Genomic DNA, 25,312 nt, shown 5'->3' on the forward strand with positions numbered 1-25,312 from the left:
TACAAATTTCCTTAGTTCTTTTGTCAGTGGGGTTATTTATCAACAACAACAAGAAGTATCTAAAAAAGATACTTGGTTTGGATTTAACCAATATTAATGGTTACAGAATCTAACTTAATGACCTGAATAAGTGCTATCCACTGCTGGTTAACACTAGATGCTCTGGCCTGTTACAATAGCCAGATTTGTTGATTATCTTAGAATACCTATGCAAAAGTCTTGCCTTCATCTGGTCTGCAGATTAGCAGGCTAGAGCATTATGAATGTGGTTTTGTGTTGCATTACGGCTGCTGTATACCACTCTGAATTCCATTTTGGCAGAAAATATAGATTTAAAATGCCTCAAATAATAACTAGAACATATGCATTAGTGGGATGTATAACTACAGTGATTCTGAATACTTGGAAATATGGAATATGGACCCCACTCTTTGGCCAGAGAACTAATGCTTGCAGGGTTCTGTGTGTCTAATGGTTGGGTGGTCTGTCTTACGCAAACTTGTTGTAAGCTATCTTAAGAATAAGTCTATTGAGAGAAGTTTAAATCTTGAAAATGAAGTTATATCACGTTTACAGAATTCTTGGGCTGCCCTCCTAGGTTACATGCATCTTAGGGAACCAATTACATTTCTTCAAAACTCGAAGGAGATTAAATTTAAATAACAGTATTGCTTTTTGCTAACATACTTTATGATGCTGTCTTCTCATTATTGGAAACTCATGGGCCTAAGAGACATGCCCACTTGCTTTGTTATGGCTCAAGTAAAAGGACTAATCTCCTGTAGACAAGCTACACTTAAATGAAAAGCTGGGTCCCTGTGTCACTTAGCTACAGTGTTGAATGTGGTCAGCCTATGGCAACTATACAGGGTTTGGCTGGCAGTGATTGCCAGCGAGGCTGCGTATCTTTGCACACATTGAATAGGGTTTGTAGAAAAGTAGACCAGTGCAGTGGTGCTTGTGTTAAGAAGCTAAAGCAGAAGTAAAATAAATGTTTTTTTTTTTTTAAGTAAACTGGCTAGCGTCAGTGTAGCCAGCCTTGAAGCACAGGTATCAATATCGGCAAAGGCAGCATGAGTTTGACACTTCCGGATGAGAACAGGAATGTCCACTACCCTAGCTCAAGAGCAGCCCCTACCATCCACTGCATGGACTGAATATCTATGGTAGTATCACACAAAGCCACAGGATATAAAATAACAGGCTAAGCTACAGGAAAGCAGGTTTGTTGTTGTTGTTGAACATAAGGAAAAATACCCTAATGGTCAGGACAGTTAGACAATGAAACCAGCTGCTTAGGGCTTTCTGTCACTGAAGATGCTTAAGCAGAGACTGAACAGCCACCTTTCAGGAATGCTTTTAACTGAATATCTGAACTGAGCAGGGAGTGGGTTCTGTGGCTTAAATGTTCCCTTCCTGATCCTAGGGTGGCATTGTCTGATACTCTAGTCTTTGATTTGCTTGCCAAAACGCAACCTATCAATCTGGGAGAAACAAGGCATCCTATTGTTTCATCCTAACAGCGTAATCATTAAATCACTACAAATAGCTAAATTCCACCTTTCTCACTGGAGCATCCAACATTTATTTGACGTATGTCCCAGCAGCACAATGGTGACTCCTGAGAGGAGGGGCTCCAATAGAAGGGTGACTTAAGCTGGCAGCCTGAATCTTAGCAAGAACTACAGCTTTTCATGTAATGTGTGTCTGATACTGTTATAGGAGCTGTCAAGGAATCTTTTAGCTGTTCCTAAGAATGTGACTTGTAGAAAGAAGTAGATAGGACGAATATTACCCCCTGGAGTTCTTCCGGTGTATGCAATTGTTTTCACTTGAATGATCCGATTATCATTTGCTTTGTTTCAGAGATGGTGGAACCAGGACAAGATCTGTTGCTTGCTGCCTTGAGCGAGAGTGGAATAAGTCCAAATGACCTGTTCGACATTGATTCTACAGACATGGGTCTTGCCACCCCACCTCCAGCTGTTCAGCAGGTTGAGAGTCCAGAAATTAATTAAATTAATGATTGCGCTATAACACCGAGTTAACTTTACGTACCTTTCAAGTATGTCGCTCATATTGTTAGGTGGTTGAGAAAATAAAGGGCTGACTCTTTAGTGGCTGTTTATTTAGCATATACACTGAAGCCTCAGTCCTATGTAAGTTCTGTCAACTTGTGTAGGATTACAGCTGAAGTGTGGCAGCAACATGGTTGTGAGCATTCTGCCTTGCCATGCAAGCAGCACCCCGTGTCCGAGGCGAAAAGGTGCAGACGGGCTGAAGTTGAAGATGGTGTGGGCTACTTTTAAGGTTTAAACTTGATAGATTATTTTGATAAGAAGTTAATCTTCTTGGCAACTTTCTTCTGTAAGAATGTAGCATTTTGCGTTGCTGTGATGCGCTGCTGCTACTGTCAGTTACAAAATAAGAGCCTCTAATGCCGTAGTCCTCATTTCCCTAGCAGTAAGATGCTCCGGACACAGTGAGATTGACTTCCGAATAGACATGTAGAGAGCTACACAGTAAGACTCTCTCACTCGGTTTGTCATATTTCTGTTAATGGTGACAACCTGCAGGCCAGTGATCAGCACGGTGCATCCATCCTGTTATCCATACCTCCAGTCTAGACCCAGAGTTAGCTGTCAGTCTGACGATTTCATTTCCTTGAAGCATACGCTGTGCTGTATAGCTAGCTATGCATCGAGACAGCATGTCCAGTCACCTTGGCTAAGCTGGAAATGAGCGAGGGGTTGGGCATGAGGGCCTCATAAGCCCCTTGCAACTCTGCTGCTGTGCTGTGCTGTTCCTATCTTGGGATACATCTTAGGAAGAAAAGGCAACAGACTCAGGTGAGTCTGTTAGGCTTGCAAGGTAAATAAATATACTGTTCTTGTTACTTTCTCTTTAGTCAGTACCACTTAATGCATTAGAAATGGGCATGGAGGCTGAAGCATCAGTTGCTGTTAAACCAGAACCACAGACTACGTCCTCTCCGACCGTTTTAAACATCAGGGTAAGCAAAGTATAAAGTGTCTGTGAGGAACGTAAAAAGACAGCGGAGAGTGCAGATTTTGTCTGCATGTGTCCTACGTGTGGCAGAATGACTTGGCTCAGGTGTGTTATTTAGAAGGAACGGTAGCTCCATGAGGAAGCAACTGCAAGTCAGACGAGAATCTGGTGTTCACTGTCCTGCAGGGCACGCAGTTTTACAGGTTTTGTAAATCTGAGGCTAAATTTTACTCTGAAGAAGCAATTTTATTGGTAATTTATCAAGCTTTTAAACTGTTTTCCAATTAAAAGTATCCCAAACTGGCTACAGCATTAAAACAAGGTATGCAGTGCAGTACGAGAATGGGAGGCGTACAACGTGGAGTTCCATGACTGAAAAATGTGGTTGCAGAAGAGTTGCACTCAAGAATGGATGTCTTCTGTGAATGCGAGTGTCCTTCTGGGAAGGGCAGATTATTAAAACACAGTTCAGGAGGGGGCTGTAGCTCAGTGGTAGAGCACATGCTCTGAATGCACAGGGTTCCTGAGTCAATCCCCAACATCTTCAAGGCAGCCTGGAAATGCCTCTAGCCTAGTCTTCTGGTCTAAGAGCAAGAGTGCTGTAAAAACCAATATATTTCCGCATGGTGGTGATTGAAAACTGGGGGACTTTGTAACCATTGGGTAAGTGCTGTGTCATGACTTGGTATTCCCCATGTTTTCTCAGTCGGTGTGTTTTCAGCAGTTCTCAGTGTTGCCCACAGTTTCAAAAAAAAAAAAAAAAAAGAAAGTACTGTATGCTAATCATGGGTTCATTCTATTCTTAAAACTTAGAATGGTTTTTCTGTTTCTTTTAAATATAGCAACCGCCGTCAACCACAACTTTTGTGTTGAATCAAATAAACCAGCTTCCTACTCTGGGGACGACCATAGTGATGACAAAAACAACCCCTGTCACCACCACCAGGCAGACGATCACTGTAGCAAAAATTATACAAACCAGCACCACTACCCGGCCGTCGGCAACAGTGCCAGTGGCACGGAATGCCCTGACTACCACAACCTCCAAGGACCAGATCCAGCTGAAAGATCTGCTTAAAAACAATAGTCTTAATGAGCTGATGAAGCTGAAGCCACCGCCTAACATTGCTCAGCCTGTTGCTACAGCTGCAAGTAAGGGACCCGGGAAGCCGGCTGGATCATGGGTGGGGGTTGGGTGGGCAGCTATTTTCTTCTCTGGGTCCAGAACAGCCCAGTATTCTCATAATGTGCTTCTTACTCTTTATGCCGCATGATGGGTGTGCAAGTGTTTTGACCGTGCAAAATATAAGATCCATACTGTTCTTTGAATTTTTAAAAAATGTAAAGCTAGAACAGCATACCAATGGGAAATGACAGGTCAGCTTAATTAATGTGGCTCTTTTAATTAATGGGAGGTTATTCTTGTAAGCATCTGACATCGTAGAGGGATTGCTACCTTGCTATCCCAGTGTCATGAAACTTAAGTATATTTTTCTGAATGGATACGTTATTTAGCGTTTTCTTCCTTTGCATCATTTTCTCTAAAAAAAAGAAAAACCAAAATAAATATATGGATAAAGAAAACTCTGGGGGAGATTTTTGTAGGTGAAAGGGCTGTTCTCAAGTGTTAAAGCAAAATTTAAGTTCTCTTGATTTAAAAGTATCTGTAGCATTATTTGTCTTTAATAATTCCTACAAATTATGTGTTGCATTTAAGCCTTTAATTGTGATCTACAGAAACGTGATGAATCTTGCTTTTTAGAAGTACATTGTAGCCAGCATGTCACAAGAGACTGATGCCTCTTATCTGTGTTAAATAATGTTTGTTAGTCAAGGAAATTCCAAATCCTGGAATTAAACTTATCACTGATTGTCATCACCAGTGATATGCACGTGTCTCACCATATTAACTTAGGTAGAGTGGGACAGAGGCTGCTCGATCTTGTGTTCATCTGAAGAATTTTAATATTGAAATCCCAAATTGTTGACTTTTTTCCAGAAATAATTGTAGTGTCTCCAAGGGTGGTAAACACCACCAGACCAGGTAAGGTCAATAGTCCTGCTAAACCTGGGAGAAGGGTTTTTTCCCGGCTTAACTCACAGATAACACATTTAAAGTGATCTGTATGTAACACTGGTGAAAGGTGGCTTCTGTAGTTGCAACCTTGGTCTAATGTCTAGCACACTGTTCCTGGGAGAAAATAGGTGGAAAATTTTTATGCTCATTGGTTTAGGACTGATTAAAAACTCACATGCTTTGGTGTATTTCTGAATGCACAGTGCAGCTTTCTACCACCCCAGATGCAAAGGAGATTAGCTTATACACTTGGGGAGTTTTTTGTGTGTAAATACTATTTTGGAATGTTTTTCTTGCAGCTGATCTGAGCAATGGTGCTGTAAAAAAAGAAACATCTACTAAGGAAGTAGCAAGAATATGGATAAATGATCTTAAAATGAGAAGCTTTTCTCCTACAATGGTAGGTGCCACTTCCTAGGTAGTGGGATTTATATTGCTGTGTAATTGGCGGATGCTTCTGAAAATTCAAATTCCCTGAAAAGCAGACTGATGTACATGAAGAACTGCCGGCCTGTTCAGAGCAGATGATTAAACTGTGAAATTTGCTACCATAAGAGGAGGCAAAAGCTATAGACCTTGACTGCTTTAAAACAGGATTAGACCAGTTGATGGAGAATAAGGCTATCAGTGGCTGCTTGTTGCAGTATCTGTCTATTACTTCCGACATGAGAGTTCATATGCCTCTCAGTACAGATTGCTGGGAGAGATGAGCCAGGGGCTGCAGTTGTGCTCATCTGCCCATTGTGGGCTTCCTCTATGCATCTGGTTTGCCACTGTGGAAGCAGAATTGTGGACTGGAAAGGCCTTTGTTCTGAAACACAAGTTTCTCTTATGTTCCACTGAGGCTTTTCTTCCTACATCCAAAAATGAGATGCTTAGTCACTAGAACTGTTGGACACACAGAACTCCCTCCCTCACTGTATTCATCACGTACCTGTACTACTGAAGCGCAGGGGCAATTTTGATATTCTTTTTTACGTATCAAGGAAGGCTTTTGGTCTGTGTCGGAACAGTCATCTGTTTTTGCTGTTTAAACCTTGCTTTACCGTTTTTGTTGTCTTGAAACTTTATTCTTAATATTTTGGATTTTCAGTATCGGGGCTCTTTTTGTTGTACATTACTTTGAAGACTTCTAGGAACTAAAGCTGAGATAAGAAGCTATTAATCCTTAAGGCCAGTTCATATCAGCCTGTTCTCTAACTTGAACGTCCTTGGGTTTGACCATCAGTGAATGAGCTGTCATGAGACCACACTGTATTTTCTTTGTTGCCTTGAACATTGCTTTCACTTTCACTTTTCAGTGCATCAAATGTATTAGTATTCCACAGACATTCAGATTTCAAGAACAAATGTGATTCCATAGAATAAAACTGAAAGGAAACTAAAATCATGAAAGCCCACTAAGAATTAATTTTTAACTAGAGAAAATTAAACTCTTCACAATTTTGCAAGGGTCATTCATGAATATTTGCAGCTGGGATTACAGGCTTTACGAGTGATCCTTTTATGTGTAGTTGTGTACCCATGATAGACATTATATACCACTTTAAAGATCTTCAGAAGGATGAATCAAAGGACAAATCTCACATAGAAGTGTAATAACTATCACTGCAATTTCTGAAATGCACATAATACTTAGAAAACGGAAGACTTATCTGCTGCTTAAACGTTGCTGCTTCTGTTTCTTTGCTGCAGAAAGTGCCAGTAGCAAAAGAAGAAGAGGAACCTGAAGAAGAAGATGAAGAAGAAATGGGACATGCAGAAACATATGCAGAATACATGCCTATAAAATGTATGTTTGATAAACTCTAAAGAGCTTTAAATTAAGTACACTGCTTTAAATTGTGTCTGCAACATAGGTATTACTTTTCCTTGATAATAGCTAATGATTGTGGGATGTTTGAATTGGCTTTCCTCAAACCTGTTCAAAGTGTGGGTTTCAAGGGCAACTCTGTAGATGGTGTGGGTGGTTGGTTGTCAGGGGATTACGATCGCCTTTGGATACTGCCGAGTATTTTTTAAAGTTACTCAAGTGGAGGTCAACTCGCACATCAGGACTTGTCATCAGTTCCTTTTTAGTATCTCCTAAAGCTTTATGAACCACAGGAAAAGCCTCTGGTTCTCCTGCAGGAGATTTCAGGAGGAGCATTGCCAGGATTCAAGGTCGCTGCCTTGAATTGTTCCTTCCATTTTAAAGCATATGCACACAGCTGTTCATAAACTCTGTTACGTTGGAAAAGAACAAACGCTGGACCTTGTTCTTTACTAGGAAACTCTTGGCCCTGTTATTACTTCTTGCAGCCCTTGTTCACTAACAGCCTTGTATTTGGACATGTCATTAGCTTTAGAAGTAACCTGTGATAAGATATTCCCCAGAATATTTGAGAATAATCACCTACCCCCTCCAAAACAGTAAAAATCGGTCTGCGTCATCCTGATCCAGTGGTAGAAACGAGCTCTCTCTCCAGTGTCACCCCTCCTGATGTTTGGTATAAGTCTTCAATTCCTGAAGAGACCATTGATCATGGCTGGCTGTCAGCACTGCAGCTTGAAGCAGTTACATACGCAGCCCAGGTATGTTGCACTTAAATGTTCACTCAAAATTGCGGGGTGTGTTGCCACTCATTCACACGCAACTGTGTAGACATGTAACATTGAATACAGGACTGAAGGGACCTTCACCAGAGTTCTAATGTGCACAGAGCTCTTCTGCATTGTGGTGAGGAATGGTTATTTCTCAAGTGGGGATATTGACAGAATCGATGAAGTTCAATAGTGTAGGTGGTGGTTGTTGTTTTACAAACGCTGATCTTAATGCACTCATGCATACATGTTGGAAAAGAGTAAAACGGCTTGGTTAGTATGTTAACTACATAGTACATTTGCTAGTGTACTAGTGCTAATAAACTTAAAGATAATTTTGGGGGTTAGCATTCGCAAGGCATTGGAAGGCCTGTGCTAATGGCAGACTTTGCACCTGGAGGAAGAGAGGAAAAGAAATCTAGCATAAGCAATCAGAATTACCTGGTCTTGGAATAAAGGGAATTCATAGGACCTGATTTAGTCACAGATAAGTTGGGGAATGCTGTGGGCACTACTTAACATCTCCCAGCTTTTCAAAAATGGGTCGCAAGCCTGAAGCCACTTAGGTATCCTTCAGTAATACTTTGCGCATAGACTCAGTAGACTATATACCCAGAGGTGGTTTTGACAAAACTGCGAGATGAGAATACAGCTTATGGAAGTTTCTTGCTATTTGGTGGAGTAAGGCATATTGTTCATACATGGTGAGAGCCATTAGAGGGAAAGATTAGCTCCCAATATAAAAACCAAAGTTGGTATGATGATTGTTCAAGAACTGCCTGTCCCTGGAGAATTCTCTCAGATGGACCAATCTAAAGGCATCTTTGTGGGTTCTGTGGCTGGGTGATGGGATGGAAGTCAAACAGGCTTTTACCTGTTCTGTAGAGAGCAGCTGCCTTTAATCAGTGAGGATGCCACCGTGAAACTCCCTTCACGTCTGTCCAGAATATTACCATTTTCTCAACAGCTTTCCATAATGCTGTTTCTGGGATACAATGGATTCTTGAGCCAAGGTGCCTGGATAATGTCACAGAAAATACTAAAGACAGCTATACTTTTATGGAGCAGCAGATGCGTGGGTGGCTCAGAAAGTAAACAAATTTTAGTTGGTTTACAACAAGCGTGGTGTCAGGCTGCTTTCTTACAGAAAGTGCAGCTGGAGGATGGTTTCAGCTAGGAAGGACTTTTTACAGTTCACTTTTGTAATGCAATGCACTTTTTTAAATTTCCTGCAGCAACATGAAACATTCCTACCCAATAAAGACAGAGCTGGCTTTTTAATAGGTGATGGTGCAGGTGTAGGAAAAGGAAGGACCATAGCTGGAATCATCTATGAAAACTACCTCTTGGGTAGAAAAAGGGCAGTATGGTAAGTACAGAATACTCAAAACGCAAACATGGCATCTTGGCACTTTTCTTCTTTCAATTCAGTTGAATTTTTACAGTCATGTTTATTCTCTCTTAGGTTTAGTGTTTCAAATGATCTGAAGTATGATGCTGAAAGAGATTTAAGAGATATTGGAGCCAAAAATATTTTGGTACACTCATTAAACAAGGTTTGGATTTTATTTTTTTTTAACAATGTACACTTGAAACAAAAAGTGTTAGACGTGCTTAGATGTTTATGTATCGTAGAAGTTACACTGAAGCTTATTTGGAGAGGCGGGTTTATTACCTTTCCAAGCTGCCTCGCTAGTGCACACTTCCTTACTTATCCTAACTTCTTTTAAAAAAAGCTTTTTGTTGTTGTTAATGATAAGCAAATGATACCAGTTCGTAGTTATAGTATAACATATTATCTATACAGTTTGAGGAAAAAGTCTATCAATATTGTTAGAATAAATTCCCAGTGATAATAAACATGGACAAAATACAAAGTTGAGGAGGCAATAGCCTGAATTATCCAGAAGCTCCCATGGTATTAAACCATTGCTGTAGTTACAATATTCATCCCTGTGTTGGTCCCAGTTGATACAAAGTGAAGTAGTATTGAATGTGATTTTGTACTGATGAAAGCATTCACACTGATCACTTTACTCTTACCCCTCTTTAGTTTCCTGCCCTTTGCAAAGCTAATCAGTGGAAGTTTTTCCCTTACTGTAATGTATGGGATGCTGGGAGTAAACCTGTCATATTCTGTGGTGTTCAGTTCCTTTAGTTATAAGCATGCATATGTATATTATCCTTACATAGCTTTACAACTAGAGGAACTGAACAAATTGTTATATAGAGATATTTAACTACTCATGTTTTGCTTTGGATTCAGTTTTCCTCCAGTTTCTGACAAATTAAGTGCTCAGTCAGGCAGATTTACTAGAGTTTTGTTCACCTCTAGTAAAAACTGCAAAATTACAAACTGGAATTAGGAAATCTAAGGTTATAAATTTTGTTCCTCATGTGGGCATATTTTATGGAATGATGGAGCTATGTGTAGCTTAGTAAAGCCAGAACAGAAATGAGCTTCAAATTTCTCTACATAGTCCTTTGTGGAAATCTTGGTCCAATGCTACATTGATTAGTTTTGTGGGGATGGAATGTCCATATTCCATAGTGAAGCTTAATGATTGTATAGTGATGCCAGTCACAAGATTCCTTCCCTACTCCTGATTTTGTTTATTTTTTATTTTAGTTCAAATATGGAAAAATTTCTTCAAAACATAATGGGAGTGTGAAGAAAGGTGTCATATTTGCTACCTATTCTTCTCTTATTGGAGAAAGTCAGTCTGGAGGCAAATATAAAACCAGGCTGAAGCAGCTTCTCCACTGGTGTGGCGATGACTTCGATGGAGTGGTATCTTTTCTGTGTCCTCGCTTGTTGCAGTGTCCAGGCCTTCCCCGGGCCTTTAAAAACCGTTCTGTAAAGAATATCCAATACTCTGCCCCACTTTGTTGTGTCGCTTCAGTATTTGCCTCTTGCTGGCTTTAAGTGCCAGGGCTGCCGCATGTTTGGAAGCAGACGCGTCCTAAATGCAGCGTTACTCCTAAATGTAGCAGAGCTTGCCATACTTGATGACCAGGAATGGCACTGAGCATCGGCACCATTTAAAACTGTGGTTTTTCTGGTCTGGAGCCATTTTGCGTCCAACGTACAACTTGTAATTGATTGACCAATGCGCAAACAATTAATTGATAATGACGGCCGTCCTGTCTGGGAATGGTGGAGGTTCACATTTGCATCCATGTAAACATACTTAGGACAGAGCTGAGTGATCTGTTTAATTGGGTGGCAGCCCCACCAATTTTGCTGCGTAAGTTTTTCCCCAATAGGACAGTAAGACTGCTGGAATGAAATGTTGATTTCTTAACATTTACACTCAGATAGTATTTGATGAATGTCACAAGGCTAAAAATCTGTGTCCTGTTGGCTCTTCGAAACCAACTAAGACAGGCTTGGCTGTACTGGAGCTGCAGAATAAACTGCCAAAGGCCAGAGTTGTTTATGCTAGTGCCACAGGTATGTGCTGCTTGATTAACTACTTAATCACAACTACTAATGTGTTGCTTTCCATTGGGGGAAAGGTACATAGCTTAAAATAAGTCTGAATTCTTGCTTTCAGGTGCATCTGAGCCACGAAATATGGCATATATGAATCGCCTCGGGATATGGGGCGAAGGAACACCATTTAGAGAGTTCAGCGATTTTATTCAGGCTGTTGAAAGGAGGTAAGTTCTGGATTCTCAGTCAGCAGAAAGATCATCTCAGTTCTTCGTCAGTGGAGGAACGGAGCCAACAGCAAAATGATAATTAGACCAGCCTGAGTAGGCAGAGGCAGTGAAATTCCACTTACACCCCATCACCTAGTCTTGACTCTGTGGAGGAGACTAATGTTCAACTTCCAGTTTTTAGCTGGGAGTAGCAATTTAAAAGAAAAAAGGAAAGAAGTAGGGAAAGGATGCTTTTTGTGGAGGAAGTGCTTACAGGCAAGTTGTTTAAGGACATGCTCACTCCAGATCTTTTGGAATCAAAAGACAGAAGTCCTTCATGCCGCCCCTCGGAACGGTGAGTCTAGGAAGAAAATTCAGTGCTCTCTGCCTTTGCCTTCTGCTCAACTCTGAGCACGTTCTTCTGCTTCTTATCCTCAGAGCAGCCCCTTTAGATACTTACCTGGGGACAGTTCCACTAAACATTCTGAGTAAACATTCATAGGATTGCTCTCCAAATTGAATAAAGAACAATTAAATAGTAATTGTTTTGTGCAAGCTAACTTAAATGTGATATACAGAACTGGTAGAAGAAGCTGACTTGCTCATGTATTCCAATTTTTTTCCACAAAATGTCTTGCGTTCCCCCTGCAAAAAGCAACACTTTCCCATGACTTAAACATCTCAGGAAATCACTTGCTTGTTCTCTATCATCAGACTTGGGTGCAATGTAAGGTTTTCCCAATGTGTTCAGTAGCTGCCTATTTGAAAGTCATTTCCATGTTTAAAATTACCTCAATTTATCCTTTTTTTGTCTTCAGAGGTGTGGGTGCCATGGAAATAGTTGCTATGGATATGAAACTAAGAGGAATGTACATAGCAAGGCAGCTGAGCTTTTCAGGTGTGACCTTCAAAATTGATGAAGTTCAGCTTTCTCAGCACTATGTGAAAATGTATAATAAATCTGTGAAAATGGTAAGGATACTTAAATATTTGGTATAATAGATGATGCTTTAGGTACTAATTTTTCTGAGCGTTTAAAGCCCACAGTTTTCTTGTTTGTGACTTTTATATTGAAGTTGAAAATTCAGGCCCTGATCCAGACAGATGCAGTTACACTTAAGCCTTATTGAAATCAGTGGAGCTTGAGTTAATCACGACTGATTTATCCCATTGATTTAAATGGGGATAAGCACAAATACATTACATGGATTGAAACCCAGGACTGCCGTTTCCCAGCCTGCTTCTCTTCTCGTATGGGGATCATCAATATTTCCTTAGAGAAATGGTTTCCCCATTTTGATTAGTGAAGACCTAAAGAACACTTTTGGAAACAGATGACAGTGGGTTACTATTACATTGTTGCATTGGGACTCTCCTCAGCCAGTTCAGCCTGTTTGTAGAGCCCGTAAGAGGTAGTTCTAAGAAGTTAAAACTGCAGGTGCTTTGCAACGTAACCATGACCCTCAAACTGCAATTATTTATTTATTTATTTATTTATTTATTTATTTATTTATTTATTTATTAAAACATTTTTATGCCGCCCCATTCGCCGAAGCCTCGGGGCGGCTCACAACAATAAATTAAAAAATAATTATAATTAGAAGTCCGAATGCTCTCATGATTGGCTTGAACAGTGATGCTTGTGCAGTGCAGAGGTGAATGCCCTGGAGCGCCCGTCATGTTCCAGGCCTTGCTGTCTGGAACTGATGGAGTCGCAAGCCAAATTTGAAGGGCCACAGATTCCTCCATCTCTGCTGAAGAGCATTGGTTCCCAGGAAGCCTGGGGGCTTTTTTAGTGAGAAGATGAGTCGATGACGGCTCAAGGAATGAGCTTCTGTGAAAGATATTCCCCAGCTTTATCAATCTTCTCTTGCAACATTCTGCATTGGGTGTGTTCTGGAATATGTACGTGGCCAGCACTTGGTGCCAGTATTCTGTGCACCTTAGAACATGCTTCAGCAAGCAAATCAATGTGCAGAAAGATCGTGAAGATCACAATTTGAACTACTACTGTGATATAGCATCATTTCTTAAAACAGGATATCAGAGCTTTAATACCTGTAAAAAAATTGTGCTGGTAATGTTACATTGCACAAGTTCTCACTTAAGGATACTTTGAAAAATGATGGGAAACTGTCCGGTGTTCCTTTTTAGTGGGTAAGTGCCCGGGAGAAGTTCCAGCAAGCAGCTGATCTAATTGATGCTGAACAACGGATGAAAAAGTCGATGTGGGGACAGTTCTGGTCTGCCCACCAGAGATTTTTCAAGTATCTCTGCATAGCCTCCAAAGTGAAACGGGTGGTGCAGCTGGCACGAGAAGAAATAAAGAATGGCAAGGTAAGCGTCGGTCTGCCCAACCCAAGGCTCGGTATCTCAGAGTAGTGGGCTTTAGAGTGACCTTTGCTGTAAGGGAGACGGGGGTCATGTGTGTTTTGAGTAGCTCAGCACTTCAGTACTGAACAGGAACATTTCTTCTTGTAGTGTGTGGTCATCGGGCTGCAATCCACAGGAGAAGCAAGAACCTTAGAAGCTTTGGAAGAAGGTGGTGGTGAACTGAATGACTTCGTTTCCACAGCAAAGTAAGGCCTTTACTCCAAGATAATGGTTTCTAACGTTCTAGAAATATCTGAAGCAGTCTACAGTGAAAGCCAGCATAGCTTGTACCCACAGGCATGGCAGTCTTCAGATTGGGACAAAGGCAGGACACTTTAGTATGAAGGTAGAAAAGGTGGGCATTAATGCTCTCTACTGGAAAGCATGGTTAACTCTTTCAAGGCTCTGTCAACTATCCAGGGAAAATGTGGTATTTTCTCCTTCTTCCCTCCAAAAAATCAAGTGTAGTCTTCATTCATTGATTTTCTAGTTTGATATTAAAATAGAACCACCTCAGAATTTATTTTCAAATTTCAGCAGCATATAAATTTGAAAATAAATAAAATGAATGAATGTTAATAGGCTGTTCAGCTGTAAGCTTCTCCTCCCCTTGCTTTGGTTTGTACTTGAAAGATCAGCACATTCCAGGCTGATGTACAGAAGCCACGGTGAAACCCATCCCAGGAATTTTTAGTGGTATCTTAGCCTGGGTGAAAAGTTCACCTTCAGTTCAAGTGTGGCTTGATCCCTGAGCCAAATATGTTTGAATTCTTTGCCATTTATCCTCAAGCTGCCAAAGTTGTCAGCCAACCATATAATGAGTCTCCCTGGGACAACATCAAACAGCAGTTACATGCCTGCTTATGTTGTGTTCTCAGTTCTGCTTCAATTTAATATGGTAGCATCTGTGATCAGGCACCAGTTCTTCCTCTGTTAAATGCGCTATCCAGCTCCCTCTGCTTATTGAAGCTTAAAGAGTTTAAATATCAGAGAAAACAAAATGGTCATACCAGCCTCTGCTTTTATGAGAATTAGGAAAGATAGTATAGTATTATTTCCAGTGAGAGAGTTTAGACCAGTGTTTGTCTGAAGCTTTAATGTCAAACTGCAGTTATCATAAGCTTCTTTAATTTTATTAGTTGAAGTGAAAGCACACTTATTCCCTGTGTGTAAGTTGATTTGGTTTCAATATTCCACCTCGTAATTCCTGGGGAAATATCAAGACAACTATTTTAAATGCCTTCCCTATCTCTGACTGGGACTTTCTTTTTTTGTTTTGGTTTTGTTTCTTTTAAGAAGATACTTCATTTTGCCTGAAACTCCAGCTTATAAGCAGGAAATAGACCTGTGGGAAGAGGGGTGGGAATTCTGATCCAGAAAGAGAGGCATTGCCATTCATGTCTGATGTTGGTTTGATTCTGGGGCTACAGCAGTTGCAATGCTACAGAAAAGATGGAGACTTCCGGGGACTCTGTTTCCTAAATCTTTGGCCTTTATGGCCTGGGAATTTGTTGGAAATAGCTAGTGGCTTATATTTCCCAAAGCATGTGCCATTGGACTTTTGTACCATGGAGTCCTGCAGGCAGGTTCATCCTGAAAGGTAGGGATGAGAAACCTGAGTCCCTTCAGATGCTGGTACACAGTTCTCATCATCTCTGATCGTTAGCCATGCTGGGGGTGGGGGGCTGCTTGCAATTTAAATTCAGCATATGGGAAACTTATAACTCCTGAACCTTGTTGAAAGGTAATGGCTGAAGGCTAGCTAGCTGCCACTTGGTTATATATTTTGAGTTCTTGAAGTACATGCTTGTCGCGGTGATTCAGGCAGAATTGAGGTTTTAACAGTATGTCAAATAATGCCTGAAACAAGTCAGGCTTGGTTCAAGGGTATGTTGCATGCATTGCAGAATTTAAGACTGCAGGTGGAAGGAGGCTTGTGGGTGACTCCTCAAAGAAAAAGATAGCTTGCATGCTCATTTTTCTGTTTCCTAATTCTGCAGGGGGGTATTTCAGTCTCTCATCGAGAAACACTTCCCAGCTCCCGACAGGAAGAAGCTTTTTAGCTTGCTGGGAATAGATTTGTCTGTTCAAAGTAATAACAACTCTCCTCGGGACAGTCCTTGTAAGGAAGACAAAATAAAGAAACGCAAAGGTAAGATGCAAGATGTTTTTGAAGCCATGGTGCTATTTTTAAGCACTTTTTAATATGGAAGAAATGCTTAAGCAAAGGTCTGGGGAACTGGCTTCTTCAGTTCACAAATGTGCATGTAAGGCCGATCAGTAGCTTAGAGCAGAGGAGCTGCCTGGCGCCGACGTTATACTCCTTCCAGCGCCAGGTAAAGACCTTTTTATTTAACCATCATTTTAATAAGGGTTTTAGATTTTTCCCCCTTTTCCGCAGTTGCATTTTCCGTTCTCCTCCTCCCTTTTTTTTTCTTAATTTGATACATTGTTTTATATTGTTTTAATAATTGTGGTTTTCTTACTGTAATTTTATATTATGTAAGCCATCCTGAGTGCTTATCGGAAGGACAGGATATAAATGTTTGTAATAAATAAATAATACCCTTTAACTTTTCTGCTCCCCGAATAAAATGTAAACATTTAGAGTTGTGAATAGCAAATTTGAGCCCTTTTTGCAAGCTTTACTTGTTTAATTTCAAGTATTTAGGCATGACTTGGAGAGTGTTACTGCTAAGTAGGCCTGTTCTTGAGCAGTCCTTCCAAAGAAATAACTGGGGGAAAGGCAAGAATTTTGCCCGTTCCTATAGAAATCCTCCTGGTAGATCAGGTTTTCCAGTATACCACAAGCAGCGCATCAGTGGCCTTTATCTCAGCTGGCACCAATTCCAGCACCATCATCAGATGGACCACCCTGGCCCCACCATTGCCCATGTTGCCAGCCCCCCATTAACCCCAGTACCATCCCCAGTTTCCTTTAGAGAAGCCTTGAGCTGTGACTGCTTGTAGGCCATTTGGTATAATGAATCTGGTATTTTCTGTGTTGAAATTTTATATTGCCTACCAGTGCTTAAGTATCTACAGAGCCTTTGCTAATATGCTGTAGAGAGCAAGTGTGAAGTCAGTGCTACTGTTTGATGCCATGTGTGTGTTCTCTTTTATATGAAAAAGGTGAAGAAATAACCAGAGAAGCCAAGAAAGCTCGGAAAATTGGTGGACTAGCAGGGAGTAGTTCCGATGAAAGCTACAGTGAGTCAGATGTCTCGGACAATGAAGAGAGCGACAATGAGAGCTCCCGGTTTTTAAGCTCTGGTGACGACGATGACTTCAACCCGTTTAGGGATGAATCAAGCGAGGATGATGAAGATGGTGAGAAAATATGGGTGTCTTCATTCTTTTAAGATTGCTTTTTAAATCGTTACATCTGTCTGCACTTACTGAGGGTCTGTTCGCTGTGGTACCTTTGAAAGAGGTTGAATATTGTACAATAACCAGCTTTGGAGCATGATTTCACACTTTTCAGGATGTCCATTGTTTAATTGTTTCTTTATTTTTCTTTGTCTTCAGACCCTTGGCTAATAAGAAAAGAGCATAAGAAAAATAAAGAAAAGAAAAAGAAGAAAAGCATAGACCCAGATTCTATTCAGAGTGCCTTATTAGCATCTGGTCTTGGATCAAAACGGCCTAGCTCTCTCTCTTCCACAGCTGTTACCTCTTCTGCTACAAATACTTCTGGTATGTGGAATATGAAATTTCCGGATTGGGTTTTGAATTTGAAAAACCTTGCAGCGGCGGTAGCAACACTTGAAGCTACACTTTTAATGCTGCTTCCTGTATTCTGCAGCTAACAGTAATACAAATACCAGCTATGTAACAAGCCAGGATGCTGTTGAGAGGGCCCAGCAGATGAAAAAGGAACTGCTTGACAAACTGGAAAAACTGTCAGAAGATCTTCCCCCTAATACACTGGATGAGCTCATAGATGAACTAGGTGGTCCTGAAAATGTGGCTGAGGTAGGTGCTGGATCACAACGAGATGAGTGGGGTGAATTGGGAGGGAGGGTGGGCTTGTCTGCAATCTGAGCTGTTGTGATGGGGATTATTTAGCATGCAGATGGACTAAGTGCTAAACACAGATAATATGTTTGAAGCTGCAATTATATGGGATACTACTGCTTGCTGATGATCCTAGTGTCTTTGTACTCAATGATCAGACCATTGGAAGGTGGTGGACGTATTTACCGCTGAGTAGGAAATTTGACCAAAGTTGCTTTGCACTGCTGTGTTCTTGGGACAAAAGGAAACAAATCTTGGCCTGAACTGAAATGCTGCTATCGCACTCTTTTCTTTTAAACAAACTTGATTTCTCTGGGGATTGTTCACTGTGTCTCTTGTGCATTTTGACTCTCCAGATCATAAGGTAGCTTTCATTTTTGCCCCAGGTAGACTTCAGCACTAACTTCCAAGCTCAGATAAGGGTTTCCTTCAGTCCAGTTTTCTTGGAAAGCATGAGACTGTCAGCTGGTGCGGCACGGTGGCTGTGCATGTAGCAGCTCCTCCCAGCCTGATAACTGAAGACAGACAGTCACCAGCTCGGGGCTGGGCATGCTCAGAGCCAGCAGTATGTGCAGATACTTTGATTGTGCCACATCTGGGTGAAAAGGGGTTTAAAACCCCTTTCCATTATCACGCAACAGTTCATGGCAGTGAAAGGAAATTCTACCATTTTGTTCGACTAGTGGGCAAAGAATGCCAGAAATGGCAGCGATGTTTCTCAGGGAGGTTCCTTCATGGACAGCCATAGAGAAGCACATGCCATGAATGGGAAATATTTATTAGGTGCTTCAAGACATCATTTGAAATGCTAAAACAATCCTTTGTTCCAAAGATGACAGGTCGCAAAGGGAGAGTTGTTAGTAATGATGATGGAAGCATCTCTTACGAGTCCAGGTCTGAGCTTGATGTTCCTGTTGAAATCCTAAATATTACAGAGAAGCAGAGATTTATGGATGGAGATAAGGTAAGCATTTCTACTGCTCTTAGTCTTTTAAAGACATAACATGGATCCACAGGCTTCAGGCATTCTTGGCAATACTTACATTCAAAAAGATGGCATATTAGTTCAATATTGTGTTCACATATGTAAACCTGGGTATATATATTTAAAAGCCAGCATGGCTGCAGAATTTATGCAACACCATCAAAAGACCCCTGCCTTGAAACCTTTTTGTCAAGAGGAAAAGAGAGGTAATATATGCTTTGGCATGTATATTCTGCTTTGTGCTAGCAAGGAAATCGCAGCTGATATGAGTACTATATTTTCTGAACATCCAGTGGCACCTTTTCCTCCTTATAAACTGTGTGCCTGGTTGGAGAAGACCTCTTGTACAGGAAGAACTTGCTGGACATGCTGCTTGTCAAGTGCCTGCGGCCTTGCCTATAACAGAATCCTTCCAACAGTTCAGAAATTTGTCCACAAGCCCATCAGACTAAGATTCAAGCTTTGCATCTGTTGTGAAGTGTCACCTCTCCTTTCCTTTTTCTTCTGTCCTCCATCTTGAAGAATATTGCCATAATCTCTGAAGCAGCCAGCTCCGGCATATCATTGCAAGCAGATCGAAGGGCCAAAAACCAGAAGCGAAGGGTGCATATGACTCTGGAGTTGCCCTGGAGTGCAGATAGGGCAATACAGCAGTTTGGTGAGTAACTTGCTCTTGACTCGACTTGGAAAGGATGAATAAAAGGATAATCTCACAGATGAACAAGAGTCAAGCGATAGGTCTGACAGCATTGGCTTGGTTGAATAGAGCTTTCAATCTCTGCCTAAATTTTGTCATTTTTCCTTTGCCTTGAAGACAAGTCTGTACACCATTCACACTGTTCATTAAAGATATGGTTTGGGAAACAATTTAGTTTTAAAACAGTTTGATAAAGAGCAAAATAAAACAACTTAGTTATGCAAGTATATCTGAAACAGAATGTAGCATGAAACGTACACATGTTGAATCCTATGGTCAGTGAAACATCTGTATTTTCCAGTCATAGTAAAGACTCTCAGTAAGAGGACGATATAAAAAAACTATAAAACAAACTTGCTGGAACGCATTCAGAGTTGAGATTGTAGACTGAAGCAGTGTAAAAAATATTACTTCTGCGGACACTTGCTTTCCCATTGAGAGTTGGTGGTGCTGATGGCTTGCCTGAACAAAATCTGTTCCCTGTTTACTTCCCAGGCCGAACTCACAGGTCCAACCAAGTTACTGCACCGGAGTATGTCTTCCTAATTTCCGAACTGGCAGGAGAACAGAGATTTGCATCCATTGTTGCCAAACGACTGGAGAGCTTGGTAAGAAACTAGCAGATGGTTCGTGAACTGGGTGCCTGCTGAAAGTTGGAAGAAATCCGTTAACCTTACTCCCATAGAAGGCACCAGGAGAGGCTGTAATATCTGGAATCAGGTGTGGGGACCCATTAATGGAGTAGTCTAAATTTTCGGTGGAACAGAGGGACACTTGGTGTAGGTTGTCGCACAGAGGACAGGGCTGGCCCTGCTATTAGTCTGAGTGCGGCTGCTGCCTCAGCACATGCTGAAATGCACTTGTGGGAGAAAGCGCTGTCACCCTCTCGGTTTCCTGCTACAGGTGGACCGGCCCGTAGGTGCCGTGTGGCTTTTCTTATGCTGCATAAGCCAGCCTCTGTGGTCCTTACATGCAGTGCAGCATCCCATCCCCAGTGTTGACGTAAGAGTCAGCTGTCGATCCAGTTGGCTTCTGTGTGTGGAACATCAGTGTTGAGACGATCCTGTGACTACTCAGGAAGGATCTATCATATGACTATGTAGACATTTTGGAAATGTAATGGACATCAGTACTTGACGTTATGGATATGGATAAACATTAATGGTTCAAAGAAGCCAGTTCCAGAGATTTCCCTCTGCTGATGTACTTTAATTACTAGAACTAGAATACCCATTCAGAATCAGTATTTTTGTGATATGAATTGCATTTTCCTGTCCTGGTTTCTGGTATTCTTTACCCTTCCCCTTTAATGTTTCTAAGTTTTTTATTTATTTATTTATTTATTAAACCATTTTTATGCCGCCCCATTCACCGAAGCCTCAGGGCGGTTTACAACATAGATAAAACAATAAGTTAAAATATCCATATAAAATAATCTTAATTAAAACACACATTATAAAATAAGCCGCCCTGGCTTATTTGTTAAACCTGTGTGTAGCAGAGGATTTTTTGTTTTTTTTTTTAAAAGAGGTTGCCTGTCTTCATTCTAAAGCTGTTGTCTTTTAACAGGGAGCTCTTACTCATGGTGACAGAAGAGCAACAGAAACCAGAGACCTGAGTAGGTTCAACTTTGACAACAAGGTAAGAATGTTAGTTCATTTGAATAAACCCCTGTCTTCATCCAGTAGCTCTGTTTGGAAAATGAAAGTTTGTTGCATCATTCTTTTCTAGATAAGGATTCTTGAATTTTAATAGTATATCCTGTATTTTCATTTTTCATATGATATCAAGCATTAAAAATAGATCACGTTCTCGATGTGAGAGGCAACTACTTTTTAGGGAAAGAACATGCTGTTTTCTTAAAGATGTCGATATGTATGTTGGTTACAATAGCTTCTTCCTCTCCCTTTAAAATAGTATGGTCGAAATGCTTTGGAAATAGTAATGAAGTCCATTGTAAACTTGGATTCCCCGTTAGTGTCCCCACCAGCTGACTATCCAGGAGAGTTCTTTAAAGGTATGTGGATTTATTTTTATGAATGCTCTCTTATAACTTGGGGGAAACTATTTTGTGGGATGAATTTAGACAGAGTCGTTTACTTAATCCGGTGGTTCAGCTGAATGTGCATTCAGGAGTTCATCTAAGTTGATTGAACTGTTCTGGTTCTCCCTATGTGATCTATTCTTTGTTGCTTGGATTAGAGAAGCATTAATGTTACTCCATTTATGGAATCATCAGATCTGTTCATGCTGTGGTATTTATTTTAGAATTTTCTATATGTATCAAACTGATGTGCTTCAAATTTTAAAATTCTTTCAAAATTTTACTGCATTTGATAAACCTGCAGCTGGTGCTTAAGGTGGGACCCATGACATCTCCCGTGAATAAATCTCACTTTTCTCCTCCCAGATGTCCGGCAAGGTTTAATAGGTGTGGGCCTAATAAACGTAGAGGACCGTTCAGGGATTCTCACACTTGACAAAGGTACTTACCGTTTAATGTCTGTATTTTCATGAATGGTCTGAATAAATGGGAATTGTTATGGGCCTTAAAATCAGTAACCAGGCACCACAAGCCTCCATGTTTAAACAGATCGAACTCAATATGGGGTGGCAGATAATGAAAGAGAATGGCTGTTGATCATTCTGGTAGGGAATGATGGGAGTTGTGGTTCCAGAATCCCTGGAGGTCACCAGGTTGAAAAAGGCTGATCTAAGAGACCGCCTTCATAGTGGACCAATTGATTAGTGTGTATGGGCAAAGCTATGTAAACTCCATTGGTTTTAAAATGACTCTTCTTTGCCTGCCGTACTCGGTTCGACAATTTGAGATTATACAAATTGAGCCCATCCGCATTAGTGTGTCATCTTTGCTAGCTTGTGTGACTCTGGCTTTGGTACAGTGGACTTCCTGAATTCTTGCTTAAATTGCCTTATCCTCTCACTTTTTAGATTACAACAATATAGGGAAATTCCTGAACCGTATTTTGGGTATGGAGGTGCATCAGCAAAATGCTTTATTCCAGTATTTCTCAGACACACTAAATGCAGTAATACAGAATGCTAAAAAGAATGGAAGATATGACATGGGCATTTTGGGTAAGTGCAGAAATTCAGATGTTCCAGGTTTATAATCAGTAACTGAGGCAAATGTAAGCAGCCACTTAACCTTGTACCTGTATGATGCCCACCTTTCAGGTACGATAAAATCCTCTGAATCAGTAGTAGGTTGTTACCAAAATCATGCTGTACAAGGGCCATGCAGTTGTAGTTCCTCCAGGCTACTTTCTTTGATAAGTGCCAGTTTAGTTATCTATTCTTCTGCAGGTCCCCTCTTCTCTGCATTTTTCTGCTGATGGTAGTTTGTAGTATCTCAGACCTGGCCACCCCAAGGTATGAGAGCAGACTAATGCCCTACTGCCCTTGGCAATTCCAGGGAGGGTATTGTATTCTCCTTGAGTGGAAGCTGGTACCTGAAGCGGGTGGTTCCTCCCAGTCATTTCATTTGATTACTAAAGCAGTGTTTTGTTTTGTTTTGTAAAATGTGCATCTTGTGACTCTCCTTTTTTTCCCCTTGAAGATCTGGGTTCAGGAGATGAGAAAGTGAGGAAGGCAGATGCTAAAAAATTCCTAACACCAGGATATTCTACCTCAGGGCATGTTGAACTGTACACTGTAAGTTTGGCTCTTTCGGTTAGCCGGGTCGTGAGTTACTGACACCTCTTGTTGGATATCTGCACTTGTGGTTGAAGCGCTTATGCCAAAACTTCCTTTCTGCTTTAATGTGTATTCTAGATCAGTGTGGAAAGAGGAATGTCTTGGGAAGAAGCTACTAAGATTTGGGCTGAACAGACTGGACCAGAGGATGGGTTTTATTTATCACTTCAGGTAGGACAGTGTTCTCAGTCTGAGCTTTTTGTAAATCAGAATTGGATGGCTCCAGCCTCCCAGTTGCTTTGTTTGACTGTTTCTGCACTTTTTCCAACTTAGTGATACTCTTTTTTTTTTTTTTTTTGGTGTGTAGCAATCAGAACTGTGCACAACATGTATCATGCGAGTGCATTGAACTGCTGTGTACTGCTCAGAGAGTTTTGGCTATTGGATTAGGCAGCACAGAAATAAAATCAAGTCACCTCTGTGAATAGACCTCTAGGCGATTGACACTCGATCAAGTGCAGGTCCTTTGTACCAAGTGCTGGTTGTGGGACTTGGGGATCTAAGTTTTGAAAAAATGGAACACGCCTGAAAGCAGCCCGCCTTTCGTTTGCTCTGATTTGCTCTGTCTTTCCCTTGGCGACAGGGAGGATATTATGTGCTCTGTGGAAGGACCTTCAGACAAAATCCAGGACCAGCACCGAGGGCTGGATTAGGAAGTCAGAGGCATTCCTGCCACAGATCTTTCCACAGGCATCTGGGTACATGGCAGATAGTAATCAGCCTCTCCCATCTGTAATCTTTCAAGGGCATGCTTAAGCCTAAAGCGCTGGGTACAGAAGCGCGCTTCTAACCACAGAAGGGCACTTTTGTCTCCAGCCCAGAGTGTCTGGCTTTCCAAGTCACTAGCAAACCACTTCATAGGCCTGCTGTTGTAGTAAAGCATTAAGACTTCAGTCTTGTGCGTGGTTACTAGAAGTAATCCAAGCTGAACATGGCGAGGCTTTCTTTAACACACACACAAAAGGATTCCTAAGGCACCCTAAAGACAAACAGATTTATCCCGGCATGAATTTTCATGGGCTCCTAGCAACTCCCACAGAGCTCATGCCAGAATTAATGTGCTTCAGGAGCCAGAGGACTCCCTGCCACAATAGGCCTCGCATGGTTCTTACGGTAGTGCTGGATTTTGGCCTTACTGAAGTCTTTGGTGCTTGCCTAACTTCCTCTCAGAGATACTAATTATGGATCCACGTGTGTGCCCTATGCCAAAATGGTGCTCAGTCCTGGTAACCTCTTTTGTGTGTGTGTGTGTGTTTTTTTCTTCTCCAGATACGAAACAACAAGAAAACTGCTATCCTGGTGAAAGAAGTGAATCCCAAGAAGAGGCTTTTTCTGGTGTATAGGCCAAATACAGGAAAACAGCTGAAACTGGAAACCTCTGCAGAAATAAAGAAAAAATATAAAAAGGTTAATTTTAAAAAATCAGTTTCAACTGTACAGAAATATACCACGTGTGTATTTGGAGGAGGCAGAAAGCAAAATATACCCGTAATGTGTGAATTCCATTGAAAAGTGCATAGCACAGCACAGACAAGGTTCTTCGGGGCTCAGCACCTTCACATAATGCTAAATCATGCTTTGTTATTGTATCGAAATGGACCTGTATCCAATTCTGGCTTTACACGTCTAATATTCTCTTCCAGGTTCCTTCTGAAGATGCCTTAGCTCACTGGCTAGAGCAGTACAAGTCATCTGCAGACACTTGCACCCACGCGTACTGGTAAGTACCTAAAATGCCATTGATCAGGGTCTGCAAAATGCCAGCAGCTTCAGCTTTCCCACTGTTGCCTGTGGAAAAAGGAGCTCGACCCAGGTGTGTTTTAAGGATTTGATCTTCCATTTCCCTTTCAGGAGAGGCAATTGTAAAAAGGCAAGCCTGGGTCTGGTTTGTGAAGTGGGCTTGCGCTGCCGGACCTACTATGTTTTGTGTGGTTCAGTCTTGAGCGTCTGGACGAAGGTGGAAGGAGTTCTGGCTTCAGTGAGTGGTACAAATGTCAAAATGCAGATTGTACGGCTAAGGACAGAGGATGGGCAGAGGATTGTAGGTGAGTCTGTTCACTCGCTGGCTTTGGGTCTATGTGGCAAGATACAGAGTCTTTCCCGGCATTGGCTGGAGATCCATCCTGGTGGCAAGGGGGCTTCCCGGACGGGACCCCAAGCATTGTTCCGCACACTGAATTGATGTGGAAGGTTGTTATTCTGAGGCTTG

General features: G+C 41.3%; 1 protein-coding gene across 5 annotated transcripts in view; it reads left to right on the forward strand.

Moving 5' to 3' along the window:
* Positions 1–25,312, forward strand: part of SBNO1 (strawberry notch homolog 1) — a 29,791-nt gene that overhangs the window by 2,115 nt on the left and 2,364 nt on the right. For 3 of the 5 annotated variants that reach the window (XR_006415750.1, XM_044440904.1, XM_044440906.1), the window contains exons 2-31: positions 1,867–1,994; positions 2,909–3,013; positions 3,852–4,161; positions 5,386–5,486; positions 6,782–6,878; positions 7,500–7,660; positions 8,905–9,038; positions 9,135–9,225; positions 10,299–10,460; positions 10,988–11,123; positions 11,227–11,332; positions 12,133–12,286; positions 13,469–13,651; positions 13,796–13,893; positions 15,688–15,839; positions 16,820–17,017; positions 17,216–17,383; positions 17,493–17,662; positions 18,537–18,668; positions 19,212–19,347; positions 19,882–19,994; positions 20,956–21,027; positions 21,304–21,403; positions 21,797–21,871; positions 22,339–22,485; positions 22,967–23,061; positions 23,182–23,274; positions 24,373–24,510; positions 24,747–24,823; positions 24,955–25,148. Coding sequence is in view for 3 of the 5 variants with exons in the window: in XM_044440904.1 (XP_044296839.1) it covers positions 1,869–1,994; positions 2,909–3,013; positions 3,852–4,161; positions 5,386–5,486; positions 6,782–6,878; positions 7,500–7,660; positions 8,905–9,038; positions 9,135–9,225; positions 10,299–10,460; positions 10,988–11,123; positions 11,227–11,332; positions 12,133–12,286; positions 13,469–13,651; positions 13,796–13,893; positions 15,688–15,839; positions 16,820–17,017; positions 17,216–17,383; positions 17,493–17,662; positions 18,537–18,668; positions 19,212–19,347; positions 19,882–19,994; positions 20,956–21,027; positions 21,304–21,403; positions 21,797–21,871; positions 22,339–22,485; positions 22,967–23,061; positions 23,182–23,274; positions 24,373–24,510; positions 24,747–24,823; positions 24,955–25,148 (4,024 nt within the window). In the remaining 2 variants the exon portion in view is untranslated. The remainder of the gene's footprint in view (positions 1–1,866; positions 1,995–2,908; positions 3,014–3,851; positions 4,162–5,385; positions 5,487–6,781; positions 6,879–7,499; positions 7,661–8,904; positions 9,039–9,134; positions 9,226–10,298; positions 10,461–10,987; positions 11,124–11,226; positions 11,333–12,132; positions 12,287–13,468; positions 13,652–13,795; positions 13,894–15,687; positions 15,840–16,819; positions 17,018–17,215; positions 17,384–17,492; positions 17,663–18,536; positions 18,669–19,211; positions 19,348–19,881; positions 19,995–20,955; positions 21,028–21,303; positions 21,404–21,796; positions 21,872–22,338; positions 22,486–22,966; positions 23,062–23,181; positions 23,275–24,372; positions 24,511–24,746; positions 24,824–24,954; positions 25,149–25,312) is intronic. The other 2 variants (XR_006415751.1, XM_044440905.1) reach the window with 1 other exon arrangement.

This window comes from Varanus komodoensis, unplaced genomic scaffold (genome assembly GCF_004798865.1).
Source record: "Varanus komodoensis strain SLA01 unplaced genomic scaffold, ASM479886v1 scaffold38, whole genome shotgun sequence".
Lineage (NCBI taxonomy): Eukaryota > Metazoa > Chordata > Lepidosauria > Squamata > Varanidae > Varanus > Varanus komodoensis.